The sequence below is a fragment of the Somniosus microcephalus genome, chromosome 34 (assembly GCF_052327205.1).
Source record: "Somniosus microcephalus isolate GS21.2 chromosome 34, FLI_Smic_1.0, whole genome shotgun sequence".
Taxonomy (NCBI): Eukaryota; Metazoa; Chordata; class Chondrichthyes; order Squaliformes; family Somniosidae; genus Somniosus; species Somniosus microcephalus.
The window spans coordinates 5,904,011-5,922,751 of NC_141020.1; the positions used below are offsets into that span (position 1 = coordinate 5,904,011).

Genomic DNA, 18,741 nt, shown 5'->3' on the forward strand with positions numbered 1-18,741 from the left:
CAGCGGTAGGTTTTAAGGAGCATCTTAAAAGGAGGAGAGGCGGAGAGGTTTAGGGAGGAGATTCCAGAGCTTAGGGCCTAGGCGGCTGAAGGCATGACCACCAATGGTGGAGCGATGGAAGTGGGGCATGGGATGGCAGGAATGACATATGAGGAGAGATTGGGTCGATTGGGCTTGTACTCACTGGAGTTTAGAAGAATGAGAGGGGATCTCATTGAAACTTATAAAATTCTAACAGGACTGGACAGACTAGATGCAGGAAGGATGTTCCCGATGACGGGGGAGTCCAGAACCAGGGGTCACAGTCTAAGGATAAGGGGTAAGCCATTTAGGACTGAGATGAGGAGGAATTTCTTCACCCAGAGAGTGGTGAACCTGTGGAATTCTCTACCACAGAAGGCAGTAGAGGCCAATTCATTAAATATATTCAAGAAGGAGTTAGATATATTTCTTAAGGCTAAAGGGATCAAGGAATATGGGGAGAAAGCAGGGACAGCGTACTGAATTTGGATGATCAGCCATGATCTCATTGAATGGCGGAGCAGGCTCGAGGGGCCGAATGGCCTACTCCTGCTCCTATCTTCTATGTTTCTATGGCATGCACAAGAGGCCAGAATTGGAGGAGCGCAGAGATCTCGGCAGGTTGTAGGGCTGGAGGATAATTGCAGGGGTTCCATGGAGGGATTTGGAAACCAGGATGAGAATTTTAAAAATCGAGGTGTTGCCGGACCGGGAGCCAGTGTAGGTCAGCGAGCACAGGGGGCGATGGGTGAACGGGACTCGGTGGCGGTGCGAGTTAGGATACGGGCAGCGGAGTTCAAGTTTACGGGAGAGTGGAAGAGGGGAGGCCGGCCGGGAGAGCGTTGAGCCTAGAGATGAGGGTTTCAGCAGCAGATGGGCTGAGGCAGGGGCGGAGACGGGCCATGCTATGGAGGTGGAAGTAGGGGGTCTTAGTGACGGAAAGGCTTTGGCCGTCGGGGAAAGCTGGAATACTTGCACAGTAAAGTCCAGCTCCGGTTTCCAGTGTCCCCATTACCTCCACACGTCGCTGCTTTTGGAGAACAAGGACAACTTAATGACTTCAGGAGCCATCCAAGCGTAGGTCCCGGCGGCGCTCATTTTGGTCGTTCGATGCCACTCCCGTGCCAACCCAAAGTCCGTGATCTTCAACGTTTTGTTGGCGAGGTCGTCATCTTCCGCCTTCTCGAGAATCAAAACTGAAAAATACAAGAAGAGAAAAATTAATTTAGAAAACAAAAACACACACACACACATCTCGCTGGGAGGCCACCACTTCCCTCTCCTGTTCCTCCTGAACTCTGATGGTCCCGACCTACATCCTCCCTCATCTTTGAAATCGAGACCTGTTGTCCATTCATAACCGGATGGAGACTGCCCAAGAATTCATCCCATAGGAGGAAGAGGACTTCCATCCAGTCAGTCTGGGTCTTCAGCTTCAGTGCTTTCGGTCGCCAAACTTTCCAGACAGAGATGCGAGTCTCAGATAATTGGAGACAACCATCTGGCAGAGTTTCATTGTAGACAACAAACAGTTTGTCCCACATTTTCTCCTCCTCGCTCTTGTCCACCAATCTCAGACGCACCAATTCCTAGTTCAAGGAAGGTGGGCGGGCGGGCAAGCGATCTGTCCCTACCCAGGTCTCTGCTGTCGCCCGTCAGAGGTTTGCAAGAGTGGCCTCCCAACTCCATCAACAAACAGGCTCAGCTCCGCCGATTTTAAAGGGGTTTTCAGTCATTCTTCGTCTTATCTGCAATCGCTCATCCACATAAAGAAACAAAGTTACTTAAATTTCTAAAGCGCCTTTCAGGACGTCCCAAGCGTTTTACAGCCAATTCATTACTTTTGAAGTGTAGTCACTGTTGTAATGTAGGAAACGCGGCAGCCAATTTACGCACAGCAAGCTCCCACAAACAGCAATGTGATAATGACCAGATCATCTGCTTTTTAGTGATGTTGGTTGAGGGATAAATATTGGCCCCAGGACACCGGGGAGGACTCCCCCTGCTCTTCTTTGAAATAGTGGCCGTGGGATCTTTTACATCCACCTGAGAGAGCAGATGGGGCCTCGGTTTAACGTCTCATCCGAAAGACGGCACCTCCGACAGTGCAGCACTCCCTCAGCACTGCACTGGAGTGTTGGGTCCAGCTTATGTTCCTGCTGCAGGGCTTGACCGCACAACCTTCTGGCCAATATTTATCCCTCAATCAACATAACAAAAACAGATTATCTGGTCATTATCACATTGCTGTTTATGGGAGCTTGCTGTGCGCAATTGGCTGCCGCGTTTCCCACATTACAACAGTGACTACGCTCCAAAAGTACTTCATTGGCTGTAAAGTGCTTTGAGACGTCTGGTGGTCGTGATAGGCGCTATAGAAATGCAAGTCTTTCTTTCTCTGACTCAGAGTGTGCAAGCAAGTGAGCCAAACCGATGCTGGAGATTCTGTGGTTTAAAGAGAGTGTTTCTCCACGGATACTGGGGGCATCCCTGCTTCCCCATTAGAAATTCCCTGACTTTCTCTTGGATGAGGGTTGAATTTTTCTTTTTATGGGATGTGGGCGTCGCTGGCAAGGCCGGCATTTATTGCCCATCCTCAGTTGCCCCCGAGAAGGCGGTGGTGAGCCGCCTTCTTGAACCGCTGCAGTCCGTGTGGCGAAGGTGCTCCTGACCCAAGTGATGTCCCAGAGGTTCAGGGGCCATGGCTGGGGATGCGCACACTCTGCACACACTCTGACCACACTCTCTCACACTGGCGGAGTGTGCCGTGGAACAGGGAGTGCAGGAAGGGGTGAAGCACCGCGATACGGAGGGGGATGGAACGGAGTGTCCCACTTGATTCTCCGCTGCTCGCAGCTTGACTGAAGGAAGCAATGATTGCGCGCTCACTGCCTTTACTGCCCCAGACAGCTGTCAAGCTTGTCAACTCTCCTTATATGTATCCTGAATCTCTCCAGTCACCACTGATCCAGCTCTGGAGCAGATAATCTTTTTCTTCTTTTTTTTAAAAAAAACGTGGGGTTTCCGGAAAATTTTAAAACGAAAACCAGACATCTGATTTATTGTTGATTTTGAGAGTGGAATCTATTCCCCCACATTTACTGCTGTGTTTTGGCACGTGGGGACAATCCCCGTCAACGTTTGCGATGACCGTTCACCAGTGGTAAGGCAGCCCTTTGAACTCGAGCCCCAATTTCCTCCCTCTGCACCCCCCCCTCCCCGCCAAACCGGCCATCCTGTCCCGATTTGGACTCGCTGTCCAACCGATTTTGGACTGGACAGTCTGGATTGACTGTTTTTCAGAAGGCTTTTGTTCGGATGAGACAATAAACCGAGGCCCCGTCTGCTCTCTCGGGTGGATGTAAAAGATCCCACAGCCACTATTTCGAAGAAGAGCAGGGGAGTTCTCCCCGGTGTCCTGGGGCCATTATTTATCCCTCAACCAACATCACTAAAACAGGTTATCTGGTCATTATCACATTGCTGTTTGTGGGAGCTTGCTGTGCACAAATTGGCTGCTGCGTTTCCTACATTACAACAGTGACTCCACTGCAAAAGTAATTAATTGGCTGTAAAGCGCTTTGAGACGTCCTGAGGTGGTGAAAGGCGCTGGAGAAATGCAAGTCTGTCTTTTTTTCTTTTAATATCCAACATGTCAAAGACGGTCCCATCTTTTTCCACTTGCTGTCGAGTGTCATCAAAGAGAGGGAACAACTCATCGAGACTGCCAGTCCAGCTCTTTGAAGACCGGCTTTCTGCCTGCGGCTTTGTGTGGGGAATTTAAACCGTAGCCGGTTTAGACTTCCTGCGTGAAAGAGTGAGCATTTAAAATAAAACTTGCCCCTATTCAAGTCGCGGGGCTTGCGATCCTGGGCAACGTTGATGAATTGTCAGCAGCTGGAATATGGAGCCTCCCCATGTCACGCCTCTCATCCTGCCCGTGGCGTGACCCTTGCCCTTCTCCCTCCCACCCCCATCTGGAAGATAGAAACCCCAAGGATGGTTTAAGAACAAAAGAAATAGGAGCAGGAGTTGGCCATTCGGCCCTTTGAGCCTGCTCCGCCATTCAATACGGTGGCATAGTGGTTAGCACTGTTGCCTCACAGCGCCAGGGACCCGGGTTCGAATCCGGCCTCAGGCGACTGTCTGTGTGGAGTTTGCACATTCTCCCCGTGTTTGCGTGGGTTTTCTCCGGGTGCTCCGGTTTCCTCCCACAGTCCAAAGATGTGCGGGTTAGGTTGATTGGCTATGATAAATTGACCCTTAGTGTTAGGGGGATTAAATACATGGGGTTACGGGGATAGGGTGGGATATGTGTCGGTGCAGGCTCGATGGGCCGAAATGGCCTCTATCTGCACTGTGGGGTTTCTGTGATTCTGTGATCATGGCTGATCTTCGACCTCAACTCCACTCTCCCGCCCTATCCCCATATCCCTCGATTCCCCTAGAGTCCAAAAATCTATCGATCTCTGCCTTGAATATACTCAACGACTGAGCATCCACAGTCGTTGAGAATTCCAAAGATTCACCGCCCTCTGAGTGAAGAAATTCCTCCTCATCTCAGTCCAAAATGGCCGACCCCTTATCCTGAGACTGTGACCCCGAGTTCTAGACTCTCCAGCCAGGGGGAAACAACCTCTCAGCATCTACCCTGCAACTGAGCAAAATTATGACTGCAGTTGCGGGAGTTCCACCCCCTCCCACAGAGAGAGAGAAGCAGTTGAGTGAGTGAGACAAACCGGGGATTGACATAGTGAAGAAAGAAAGACTTGCATTTCTACGGCGCCTTTCACAACCTCAGGGCGTCTCAAAGCGCTTTACAGCCAATTAATTACTTTTGAAGTGGAGTCACTGTTGTAAAGCAAGGGAAACTGGGCCACCATTTTGCGCACAGCAAGCTCCCACAAACAGCAATGCGACAATGACCCAGATAATCTGATTTTAGTGATGCTTGGTTGGGAGATAAAGCCACGATTGATAGCCACGGAATATGAGAGGGGCTAGGGGTTTTTATTTGGTGTGGGGGGGGGGGGGGGGAAGATATGGTTTACTAAAATCAAAGTTAGGAAGTTTTTAAAAAGAAAAGTTACCCAGAATGGTGGCTTTTGCCAAGCATAACCTCTGTATTGCTCTGGACAAAGGGCCTGACTTGTGATCCTGAGCGGACACTTTCCTCTCTGGCTGAATTTGAAAGGCCAGTAACTAGATCGGGACATGGTCAGGTTTGCCCTGCATACCAGGCCTCGCCCTGTTTCACTTGCTGATTTCCCTGTATTTAACCTACCATCAAAGGATCAACAGGCTGGGTCTCTCTTCTCTTGAAAAGAAAAGGCTGAGGGGTGACCTAATAGAGGACTATAAAAATTATGAACGGTTTTGATAGAGTGGATACAGAGAGAATGTTTCCCACTCTTTTTTTATTTGTTTATGGGATGTGGGCGTCGCTGGCAAGGCCAGCATTTATTGCCCACCCCCAATTGCCCTCGAGGCCTTCAATATAAGATAGTCACCAAAAAAAATCAAATCGAGAATTCAGAAGAAACTTCTTTACCCAGAGAGTGGTGAGAATGTGGAACTCGCTACCACAGGGAGTGGTTGAGGTGAATCGTACAGGTTACAGGGGAGGCTGGACAAGCATATGAGGGAGAAGGGAATAGAGGGTTATGTTGAGAGGTGAGGAAAGACGGGAGGAGGCTCGAGTGGAGCATAAACGCCGGCATGGACTGGTTGGGCCGAATGGCCTGTTTCTGTGCCGTATATTCACAGAATCATATCATCGAAGTTTACGGTACAGAAGGAGGCCTATTCGGCCCATACGTGTCTGTGTTGGTACAATGGGCTGAATGGCCTCGTTCTGTGCTTTAAGATTCTATTCCATTAACCTTTTTAATTATTATTTGTACCTGCCCACTAGCTTTTAGCGATTTCCGTACAAGGACCCCATAAAAGGTCTCCCGTCCTCCACAGTTCCTAGCCTTTTCTTACCATTTAGAATATACCAGGATCAATCTTTCTTAGCTTGGTGTCAAATTTACGTAGAATCATAGAATGGTTACAGCAGGGAAGAAGGCCATTCGGCCCGTCGAGCCCGTGCCAGCTCTCTGCAGGGGCACCTCAGCTAGTCCCACTCCACCGCCCTTTCCCCGTAGCCCTGCAAATTTTTTCCCCCTCAGGTACTTATCCAATTCCCTTTTGAAAGCCACGATTGAGTCTGCCTCCACCACCCTTTCAGGCAGTGCATTCCAGATCCTAACCACCTGCTGCGTAAAAAAGTTCTTCCTCGTGTCGTCTTTGGTTCTTCTGCCAATCACCTTGAATCTGTGTCCTCTGGTTCTCGACCCTTCCGCCAATGGGAACAGTTTCTCTCTATCGACTCTGTCCAGACCCCTCATGATTTTGAACACCTCTATCAAATCTCCTCTCAACCTTCTCTGCTCCAAGGAGAACAACCCCAGCTTCTCCAGTCTATCCACGTAACTGAAGTCCCTCATCCCTGGAATCAATCTCATAAATCTTTTCAGCACCCTCTCTAAGGCCTTCCTAAAGTGCGGTGCCCAGAATTGGACACATTACTCCAGTTGAGGCCGTACCAGGATTTTATACAGGTTCATCACAATTTCCACGCTTTTGTACTCTATACCTCTGTTCATGAAGCCCAGGATCCCATAAGCTTTCATAACTGCTTTCTCAACCTGTCCTGCCACCTTCAACCATTTGTGCACATATACCCCCAGGTCTCTCTGTTCATGCACCCTCTTTAGGATTGTACCCTTTAGTTTATATTGCCTCTCCTCATTCTTTCTACCAAAATGTATCACTTCACACTTTTCTGTGTTAAATTTCATCTGCCACGTGTCCGCCCATTCCACCAGCCTGTCTATGTCCTCTTGAAGTCTATCACTCTCCTCCTCACTGTTCACTATACTTTCAAGTTTTGTGTCATCTGCAAATTTTGAAATTGTGCCCTGTACACCCATGTCCAAGTCATTAACATACAGCAAGAAAAGCAGTGGTCCTAGTACCGACCCCTGGGGAACACCACTTATACCTTCCTCCAGTCCGAAAAACAACCGTTCACCACTACTCTCTGTTTCCTGTCACTTAGCCAATTCCGTATCCATGCTGCCACTGTCCCTTTTATTCCATGGGCTTCAACTTTGCTGGCAAGCCTATTATGTGGCACTTTGTCAAACGCCTTTTGGAAATCCATGTACACTACGTCAACCGCATTGCCCTCATCAACTCTCTCTGTTACCTCATCAAAAAACTTGATGAAGTTGGCTAAACACGATTTGTCTTTAACAAACCCATGCTGGCTTTCCTTTATTAATCCACACTTGTCCAAGTGACTGTTAATTTTGTCCCGGATTATTGTTTCTAAAAGCTTCCCCACTACCGAGGTTAAACTGACTGGCCTGTAGTTGCTGGGTTTATCCTTACACCCTTTTTTGAACAAGGGTGTAACATTTGCAAGGGTGTAAATTTTGTTTGATAACACTCCTGGGAAGCGCCTTGGGACATTTTACTACATTAAAGGTATGATATAAATGTCAGTTGTGGCTCAGTGGGCAGCACTCTCTGAGTCAGAAGGTTGTGGGTTCGAGTCCCACTCCAGAGACTTGAGCACAAAAATCTAGGCCGACACTCCCAGTGCAGTGCTGAGGGAGTGCTGCACTGTTGGAGGTGCCGTCTTTCGGATGAGACATTAAACCGAGGCCCCGTCTGCTCTCTCAGGTGGACGTAAAAGATCCCACGGCCACTATTTCGATGAAGAGCAGGGGAGTTCTCCCCGGTGTCCCGGGCCAATATTTATCCCTCAATCAACATCACTAAAAAGGCAGATTATCTGGTCATCATCACATTGCTGTTTGTGGGAGCTTGCTGTGCGCAAATTGGCTGCTGCGTTTCCTACATTACAACTTCAAAAAGTACTTCATTGGCTGTAAAGCGCTTTGGGACGTCCTGAGGTCGTGAGAAGCGCTATAGAAATGCAAGTATTTCATGAAGATAGAGTTTGGACACCCTGGTTATAAATATAATACAGGACTCTCTCAAATCATCACAATTTGAGACAGGCTGTGCTGACCAGAGCACGGATAATGGGGCGAATGAAAGCTGAGGTGATGCGCATAATGTATTTAAAATCTTAAAGCTACTCTTTTCCATTCAATCTTGGGTGACTGGGAACCGTGAAATAAATTCAACCTACAACTGGGGTCTGTGCAATGTGAATGCTGCAGATTCCCGACACCGCCAAAACAGCAAACAGCAGTGCTTCGATCCAAAGTGGTCCCAGTCCTGTATAAATAAAGGTACTGCAAACCCAATGCTTAAAGCGGAACAGGCTGGGGCTCTTTTCTCTTGAAAAGGGAAGGCTGAGGGGTGACCTGATAGAGGCCTTTAAAATTATGGAGGGGTTCGATAGGGTAGGCGTAGAGATGCTTCCACTTGTGAAGAGAGTCCAAAGCTAAGGGCCAAAAATATAAAAGATAGTCACTAATAAATCCAATGGGAATTCAGGAGGAACTACTTTATCCACAGAGTGGCTAGAATGTGGATGAGACGTTAAACCCAGGCCCCGTCTGCAGTACTGAGGGAGTGCCGCAGTGCTGGAGCTGTCATCCGTCAGATAAGGTAGCGAGCATACCTGCCTGTTCAGACGGATTAGAAGTTCCCATGGCACTTCCTATTTGAAGAGGATTACTCCACTCACTGCTCGTTGTGGGATCTTGCTGCGCGCGCAAAAAACACCGGCAAAGTAATCCATTGCCGTGAACCCTTGTAGAGTGTTATTGAGTGATGGGAAAGGGTCAGAATGCCCACAATATTTAGAGTGGTTAGAATGTGGATCTCGCTACCTACAAAGGAGTAGGAGAGGTGAACAGCGTTGTTATGTCTTCTAGCGCTCGTAGTGCTTTGTAAAGACGACTCTGGACTCGGTAGTTTGTATTTATAACTACTGTTTTATTTGTGTTGTAATGGCTGCCTGCCGCATGGTGCGGGGTGATATTTCCAAGCGTTGTGCGGCGCCTGCGCACTACTTTCCCAGCATCGTAGTGCTGCTACACTTGATTTGAGTGTTAGTACACTTGTACAATGTAGTCCCAACATAACTATGTAACAAGCGTAGATGCATTTAAAAGGGTGAAGAGGGGTGGGGGAGGAGGCTCGCGTGTGTGGCATAAACGCCGGCACGGACCCGTGGGGCCGAATGGCTTGTTTTTCTGTGCTGCAATTTGTGGGCAACAGGCCCTTTCTGCCTGAAGGAGCAGCCTCGGAGAACCAGGCCGTGCTCAGCTGGGGCCCCTACTGGCCGACAGAGGGAGGCCTCGCTGAGGGTATGGCTGGTGACCGAGGTTGCCGTGGAAACAGGCTGGGTGGGGACCTAGGCCCCACCTGCCAGTTCTAACCCTCTTCATTTCAAGAGCACTGAATTCCTGTTGCATGTAAACTCTGCTCCATTTACAAACCGGTTCTGTCGGGCTCTGGCACAGCTTGTTGCCCCAGGGTGTCCTTGCAGTCTTTACAGGAGGCTCATACGGGGTTTAATCCGATGGTTTGTCACCTATTTTTTTTTTTTAAACTCTAAAAATTGGTTGCCGTGTTGCCACTTTTTCCCTGGGGTCTAATAAAAACATAAATCAAAAAAGTTAACGCTTGTGTTTATATTACCTCGCCTCGTCACATGGCCCCCAACACACTCGAGCGCTTCACACAAGGACCTGGAGACCGACAAAACCGGTTTATAAGTGGAGCCGCTCAGCACACGAGGTGTCAGCCGTGGCTCAGTGGGCAGCACTCTCTCTTGCCTCGAGTCACAAGGTCGTGGGTTCAAGTCCCGCACCAGAGACTCGAGCACAAAAATCCAAGCTGACACTCCCGGTGCCAGTGCTGAGGGGGTGCTGCACTGTCGGAGGTGCTGTCTTTCAGATGAGAAAGAAAGACTTGCATTTCTACAGCACCTTCCACGACCTCCGGACGTCTCAAAACGCTTTACAGCCAATGAAGTACTTTTTGAAGTGTGGTCACTGTTGTAATGTAGGAATCACGGCAGCCAATTTGCGCACAGCAAGCTCCCACAAACAGCACTGTGATAATTCATAGATTCATGGAAGATAGGAGCAGGAGTAGGCCATTCGGCCCCTCGAGCCTGCTCCGCCATTCAATGAGATCATGGCTGATCATCCAAATTCAGTACCCTGTCCCTGTCTTCTCCCCATATCCCTTGATCCCTTTAGCCTCAAGAAATATATCCAACTCTTTCTTGAATATATTTAATGAACTGGCCTCCACCGCCCTCTGTGGCAGAGAATTCCACAGGTTCACCACTCTCTGGGTGAAGAAATTCCTCCTCATCTCTGTCCTAAATGGCTTACCCCTTATCCTTAGACTGTGACCCCTGGTTCTGGACTCCCCGGCCATCAGAAACATCCTTCCTGCATCTAGTCTGTCTAGACCTGCCAGAATTTTATAGGTTTCGATGAGATCCCCTCTCAATCTTCCAAACTCCAGTGAGTATAAGCCCAATCGACACAATCTCTCCTCGTATGTCATTCCTGCCATCCCAGGTATCAGCCTGGTGAATCTTCGCTGCACTCCCTCCATGGCAAGAACGTCCTCCCTCAGGTAAGGTGACCAAAACGGCACACAATACTCAAGGTGCGGTCTCACCAAGGCCCTGTACAACTGTAGCAAGAGCAGATCATCTGTTTTTGTTATGTTGGTTGAGGGATAAATATTGGCCCCAGGACACCGGGGAGAACTCCCCCCTGCTGTTCTTCGAAATAGTGCCCTGGGATCTTTTACGTCCACCTGAGGGAGCAGACGGGGCCTCGGTTTAACGTCTCATCCGAAAGACGGCACCTCCGACAGTGCTCAAGTCTCTGGAGCGGGACTTGAACCCACGACCTTCTGACTCGGAGGAGAGTGCGCGACCAAGCTTATAGATGAGCTCCTGCAATGGCCCGGTAGGTAAGTGCGCCTCCCAAGTGTGATACGGAGCCGTCGGGCATGGGAAGATCCCAGATGTCAATGCCAGGTTTGGTGCTGTGATCTCAGCCAATGCTGGGGGGAATTTCAACGATTGGTCAACCAGTTCTGGCTTCGGGAACTGAAAGTTCTTGAATGTTGTCCCCCCTCCCCCCGCCACCTCTCTCCCAATCACTGAGGGGCCCGACTGGACATCAGGCGAAGGCAGGATCAAACCCGGGCTGCATTGGCAGTCGAAATGCCAACTGATGGCTCATCGCCAAGCCCCGCACATGAATAATGAGCTCCCTTGGGTGAGGCACCAGAGGTGCCACGGCGAGTAAAAGAATGAAAAATAGCGCATCTCCCGATGACCTTCAGAAGGGTGGGGAGTGAAACCTCGGCTCCGCGTCAGTGCGGTCGGCTGGTGTGGACGGCAGCTGTGCCGCTGCTGGAGAACGGCTGCAGCAGGTTTCAAAAGGGTTTGTTTATTTGGGAGCGGAGAGAGGGAGAGAAAATGCAACATTAAACCAACCCTGGCTAGAGATAGGCTGACAAATGTCAAGGTCACCTGATAAGGATCAGTCCCACCCCTGAAACCAAATACAGGAAGTGGAACAAGCTCCCCCATTGTTCAGCTTCAGCCTGAAACCAGGGTAGAATTAACTCTTCGCCTGCCCGCCTTGCGTGCTCCAGTTTTCTCCCTTCCATTACTGAAGGGGTTAGCTCCCTCACCCGGCTACAATTCCACAGGTGGCCGGCATCTCACGGCTAAGTGGCCACCCTTAAAAAAAAAAATTGGCGGGCTATTCGACTACAGCGGCGTCGCATTGTTCTCATCCCAGTTCCATGTGAAAGCAGCAACTGATTTATTTTGTTACCCAATGCAGAGGCTCTGCCCTCAGTGGTAGCTCCCTCCCACTGACTGCTCCCCCAGCGAAGATCAACCAAAGAGAGAAAAGAAAGAAAGACTTGCATTTCTATAGCACCTTTCACAACCTCAGGACGTCCCAAAGCGCTTTACAGCCAATGAAGCACTTTTTTGAAGTGGAGTCACTGTTGTAATGTAGGAAACGTGGCAGCCAATTTGCGCACAGCAAGCTCCCACAAACAGCACTGTGATAATGACCAGATCATCTGTTTTTAGTGATGTGGAGTTGACCAGGACACCGGGGAGAACTCCCCCTGCTCTTCTTCGAAACAAGTGGCCGTGGGATCTCGTACGTCCACCTGCGAGCGCAGACAGGGCCTCGGTTTAACGTCTCATCCGAAAGACGGCACCTCCGACAGTGCAGCACTCCCTCAGTACTGCACTGGAGTGTCAGCCTAGATTTTTATGCTCAAGTCTCTGGAGTGGGACTCGAACCCACGACATTCAGACTCAGAGGGCGAGGGTGCTGCCCACTGACTGAGGCTCAAACCTGGGACAGCATGAAAGCAGTAACTCTGTGATAAGCGATGAAGAGCCACTCCCTTCAAGGGCTTGTTATGTTGAGAATATGGAAGCCTCATGACTATCCAGATTTGTGTTCATGTCTGGCACTAGTTGATTAGCACTAACTACCAATGACTAGTTAACCAACACTAACTGCTAATAATTGGAACAGATCGACCAGCCTTCCCATGGGGACTGTGCGACCTCCGCAGTCTGATCTCACACCTCCATGGATCGGGATAGTAATTCCCTGCCTTTGTCTTGGACTCCACCAGGAGAACGATATGTACCCAGTGCAATCCCAGCATTCATATAGTAAGTGAAAGCCCTCTATTAAAACTAGAGGAACCGCAGCCTTCAGAGAGGAGAAAGACAGACTTGTATTTATGTAACATCTCATCAAAGCCCTCGGAAACATCCCTCAGCGCCTCACATGCAATGAACTACTTTTCAAGTGCCACGACTGTTATGTAGGTTTTAAGGAGCGTCTTAAAGGAGGGGAGCGAGGCAGAGAGGTTTAGGGAGGGAATTCCAGAGCTTAGGGCCCAGGTGGCTGAAGGCATGGCCGCCAATGGTGGAGTGAAGGAAATCGGGGAATGCGGAAGAGGCCAGAATTGGAGGAGCGCAGAGATCTCGGGAGGGTTGTAGGGCTGGAGGAGGTTACAGTGATAGAGGAGGGGGGCGTGAGGCCGTGGAGGGATTTGAACACAGGTGAGGGGATTTTAAATTCGAGGCATTGCTGGACCTGCCTTTTAAGCTGTCTAGGTTTCTGGGACGTGGTTCATGTGGGCTGTGTGCTGACTCACTCAGTCTTCCCGCCGAATCTCACGCTGAACCTTGTCCAAAAATTGCAGTTGATGCGTCAAATTTAAGCGTTGACACTTTTTACAGCCACGTTACTAGGCCTGGGACTGGGGCTGACTGATAGATTAATGTACAAACGCACCGAGGCCAAGAATCGGTACTAATGGAAGTGAAATCACAGGAGGGAGGGAAGGCCTGGAGCCAGAATACAACTCGAATCCTCTGCCAGACGGGAGTTTTAATTATTCGTGTGGAGCATGAACACCAGCATGGACCAGACCCATCACAGACCTCCCCTTTTGTTCTTTCTCGACCTGAAACGTTAACTCTGTTTCTCTCTTCACAGATGCTGCCTGACCTGCTGAGTGTTTCCAGCATTTTCTTTTTATTTCAGATTTCCAGCATCTGCAGTATTTTCTTTTTGTACCAGCATGGACCGGTTGGGCCGAATGGCCGGTTTCAGTGCTGTACATTCTGTGTAAAAATTAGCTCGTGCACAGGGTTAGAAGAACATAAGACGTAGGAGCAGGAGGAGGTCATTCGGCCCCTCGAGCCTGCTCCGCCATTTAATAAGATCGTGGCTGATCTGATCTTGGCCTCAACTCCATTTCCCTGCCCGCTCCCCATAACCCTCGACTCCCTTATCGTTCAAAAATCTGTCTATCTCCACCTTAAATATATTCAATGACCCAGCCTCCACAGCTCTCTGGGGAAGAGAATTCCAAAGATTCACCAGGGGTTGAATGGTATGTGAAGATCTTATTAGAGTGCATGTTTTTTTTCCCCCTGAACTTTATTACCAATTGGTATATTTGACACTTTGGTCAAACAAGGCGTTGCTGGTTCCCGAGGACGCGCTCCCCCAGTCCTGCATCCGAAACCGAATAAAACTGGGAGGTGTCACAGCCACTGACTGGCGAATCACTAAGTCAGGTAGAGAAAGAGAAATAGAGAGGGGGAAAGAAAGATTGGATTAAGAGAGAGAGAAAAGGGAGACAGAAAGGAAAAGTAAGAAAATATTTTAAACCTCCATGTAAAATTTACTACCTGCAGGAATGAGACTCTACAGTTTTAAATTGTTCCGTTTCTGGGCCAGAAAGGTTCATTGGGGTTGCATTAACAATTGTCACGTTGTTAAAAGGGTACTTGCACTGTTAAATACCAACCCTCAATTTCTGCTGCGAGTTTAATGCGCAGGTTCTTAAAAATAACGGGGAGGTTGAGGGCGAGATGCATTGTGTGTGTGAAGCAAACGGTGGGAGCGGCGTAAATTGACCGGCGAGCTCCGGAGATTCGCAACTCACGGCGTATCTCGGCATCGCCCGAACCTGCCGGGCGATTTGTGCGCGAGTGGCGGCGTGAACCCGCGGTTGTTTTTTCCAGGAAAGAATTTGGCCCGTTGCGATGCCGGACCAGTTAGGAATCTATTGCGCACCACAAAAAAAAACCAATCGCAATGCCTGTTATGGCGCGATCTCGCCTCGTCGCCCTGTGAACTATTTCACCTATATCATGACTTATCCCCTACTTGGGCGCACGCACAGGATATTGCATCCTGGTTTCTGCACCTTGCATCCCGAAGCTTTCAGACTCTGCTCCAGGTGCAGTGGAACTATGTCGGTGCCAGAATCTCGGGGTGAGGGGGGGAGGGGGGGGGATTGTGGGATTAGCAGAACGGGCAGAGGAAGGGTTAAACCGGCTCTGTGTGTTGTTTGTTTGTGCGAGTAAAACTCAGCAAAGGCTAGCACACACACACACAAAAAAAAACCCAAGCTGCACTAAACAAATACGATGTTTGTCTGTTAAAGAACTCTGGCTGCACATGTTTTTATCTATGCAAATTGTTTTCAGGGATCAGATGCCTCATTCAGGCGAGCTGGACAGATTCCAGGAGGTATGAAAATGCCTGGCTCACTGAACAGCAGAAACCAGGCCCCCCCGAGCTCCTCGCTGCAAAAATCCCCGGCCTGCTTGCGTGCGTCGGTGGTTTGGAACACCTGGGTTCTCGAGACGCCCCGAGAGCTCGCCGGCCTCCTCCGCAGAGGCGACCTGCAATTTCCACCCGAGAATTGGGTCAACATTTTCCTCAAACTTTTTTTAAATTTATCGTCTTGTTGTTAGGAGCAGGAGGAGGCCATTCAGCCCCTCGAGCCTGTTCTGCCATTCAATTAGATCACGGCTGATCTGTATCTTAACCCCCACTTACCCGCCTTGGTTCCATATCCCTTAATACCCTTACCCAACAAAAATCTATCAATCTCAGTTTTGACATTTTCCATTGACCCCCCCAACCATTTTTGGGGGGTGGGGGAGCTCTAGATTTCCACTAACCCTTTGTGTGAAGAAGTGCTTCCTGACATCACCCCTGAATGGCCTGACTCTAATTTTAAGGTCACGCTGAAGCTTGCTTGCATCTTTGCTCGTTCAGCCTTGACACCTTTCAGAGCTCATAACCGATGACCTTGTCATTAGCAGCAGTCAGCTCCCCGCCTCCCTCATCATCTTCCTCTCCTCTCGATGCTGCTGGCGATTTTGTTTCTGCGGGCCCTAAACACCAGGCCCTCTTTTGCCTTGCCCCAAATTGCCGCGTTTCCCACATCACCCCAGATATATTTCTTAAGGCTAAGGGGATCAAGGGATATCATAATCATAATCAACTTTATTGTCATTGTAGGCTTGCGGCTCCCGAGAGTGTACATTTAGATTAAGACATTTAAACATTCAACATACATTTGGCTTGTAATACATTAACATAAACAGAACCATAATAAAGTGCATTGGCAGATGTGCAGGCTTTAGAGTTTATTTGTGGAGTTCTGTAGGATGACAGCCCTGGGAAAGAAGCTGTTCCTAAATCTGGTCGTTCAGGTGTGAATGCATCTGTAGCGTCTCCCAGATGGCAGGAGGGCGAACAGACTGTGGCTGGGGTGGATAGGGTCTTTGATGATGGACCGTGACCTCCGTAAACAGCGTTTCTGGTATATGTGCTCTATGGTCGGTAGCCGGGAGAAGGCAGGGACCGGGTACTGAATTTGGATGATCAGCCATGATCTCATTGAATGGCGGAGCAGGCTCGAGGGGCCGAATGGCCTACTCCTGCTCCTATCTTCTATGTTTCTATCACAACAGCGACTACACTTCAAAAACACTTAATTGGCTGCAAAGCGCTTTGGGAGGTCATGCAAGGCGCTATAGAAATGCAATTCTTTCTTTCCTTCAGCAGTGAGTGTCAGCAGCTGATTGAGTGCAAGACCCATCGCAGCCAAGAAGAACCAAAATACTTTTGGCTACACAAGGGCACCAAGGCAAGAGGGCACAGGGTCAGGTGGTGGAGGACACGCTTAGGATAGAAGGAAGGAAAGAAGGAAGAATGGAATGAAGGAAAGAAGGAGGGAGCTTGCAAGTCTGTGGCGTTTTTCACCACCTCAGCACGTCCCTAAGCCCTTTACACTTTTAGAGAGTGTATGTAAAGTCTGTGGGTTGTGCAGTTAATAAATACACAGACTTCAGAAGTAACAAACAAACAGGTCTTTACTATTCGAAGGTCCGGGCGAATCTGCCCCAGTTATCCTGTCACAATACTTATATACTGGTGTGGTCACTGTCGGTATTACAGTATACAGAAGCCAAACAAGTAGTGCCACACTTAAAGTAGTTCCCTTAAAGGTGAACGGTTACATACAATAATTTCCTTAAGGGTAGACGGGTACATACACTACAATCCTCCCTTTTTAGCTTTCAACATACTGAGTCCATAGTGGACATACATTATCACATATATATATATACAGATTTATTTAAGACAGTTCATAGATTCAGTCTTTCAGGAGGTTTCCGGATTCTGTCTGGGTAACGCCGCAGTGGTGTCGTCATTCCAAGCGGGCTAGTAGGTGTTTCTGGTAAAGTTGAATCGGCTCGAAGCACAGTGTCAGGTTCCTCTGACTCCAGAACTACCAGATCGGACGTAGGTGTTCTGGGTAACTCAGTCTCAACCTTATCCGGGTAAGGTGGTGAAGTCGGGGGCCCATTTGTGGCGGACCCTGTGATCTGGTCAACATGGCGCCTTATTATATTGTCTCCAATGTCCACAGTGTACATCAACGGGCCTAGCCTTTTTCCAATCGTTCCAGGCTGCCATTTCTCAGTACGATAGTCCCGGGCCAAAACTCGTTGACCGGTCTGGAAGGATCTAGTGGCCCTTTCGTTCATGCCCTGGAATTGCCGGTTCTCTACGTCCCTTCTGACGTTTGGTTTGAGTAAATCCAGCCGACATCGTAGGCGTCTATTACAAAACATCATCGCGGGAGTTTGATTCGTGACCGCATGGGTTGCATTTCGGTATGCCAACAAAAAACTATCCACCTTATGCTGTAAACTTATGTCTTCGTTACTCATGGCCTTTACGGCCTTCTTGAAGGTCTGGACAAACCTTTCAGCCAATCCATTGGAGGCGGGATGGTATGGGGCTGACGTGTAATGTTTAACCCCATTGCTCTTTAAGAATTTCTTAAATTCCTCAGATACAAATTGCGGTCCATTGTCAGAACAGATCTGTTCTGGCAGGCCATTCCGAGCAAACATAGTCCTTAACACCGTGATGGTTTTTTCCGTCGTGGTGGTGGTCATCTTAATTACTTCTGGCCACTTGGAGTGGGCATCTACCGCTATTAGGAACATCGAGTCCATAAATGGACCAGCAAAGTCGATGTGTACTCTTTGCCAGGGAGATGAGGGCCATTCCCATGGGTGCAGAGGAGCCTGTGGTGGCGCATTCTGAACCCTCTGACATCCTAGGCAGTTCTTCGTGATCTCCTCTATGTCTCTATCAATGCCTGGCCACCACACAAACGCTCTTGCTAGATTTTTCATCTTTACTCCCCCCAGATGTCCTTCGTGCAGCTCCTTTAGCACCTTCTTTTGGAGTTTGGGTGGAATCACCACTCTAGATCCACACATCAGGGTTCCTCGACACACTGACAGTTGTTCTTTCCTCTGTGCAAATGCTTGCAGTGTTGGTTCGCTCTGTGCTGGCCATCCCTCCACCATTACATCATAGACTCGTGAAAGAGTCGGGTCATTCCTTGTCTCATTCTCAATCATTGAGTTTGTTATCGGTAGACACTCCACTATGGATGAGTGGAACAACTCTACTGGGTCCACTATACTCGCTTCTTCTACCATCGGCAATGGCAAGCGTGACAACCCATCAGCATTTCCATGCTGTTTAGACCTTTTGTACTCAATTTCGTATTGGTGTGCCCCAAGTAACACGGACCACCTTTGTAACCTTTGTGCTGTCATGGTGGAAACGGCCTTATTTGGGTTGAATATGGACACCAACGGCTGGTGGTCTGTCAGCAATGTGAACTTTTTACATTGTAGGTAATGGTTGAATTTCTTCACGCCCCACACAAGACTGAGGGCCTCCCTATCTATTTGGGCGTAATTTCGCTCCGCGGGTGTCAATGATCGGGACGCGAAAGCCACTGGCCTTTCCGAGCCATTTGGTAGCC

The 18,741-nt window shown here is 49.1% G+C and overlaps 1 protein-coding gene across 1 annotated transcript in view; it reads right to left on the minus strand.

Annotated features, from left to right (window-relative positions):
• Window positions 1-18,741, minus strand: part of map3k10 (mitogen-activated protein kinase kinase kinase 10) — an 83,713-nt gene that overhangs the window by 20,326 nt on the left and 44,646 nt on the right. The window contains exon 2 of the mRNA XM_085973271.1: window positions 1,037-1,217. Coding sequence (XP_085829397.1) covers window positions 1,037-1,217 — 181 coding nt within the window. The remainder of the gene's footprint in view (window positions 1-1,036; window positions 1,218-18,741) is intronic.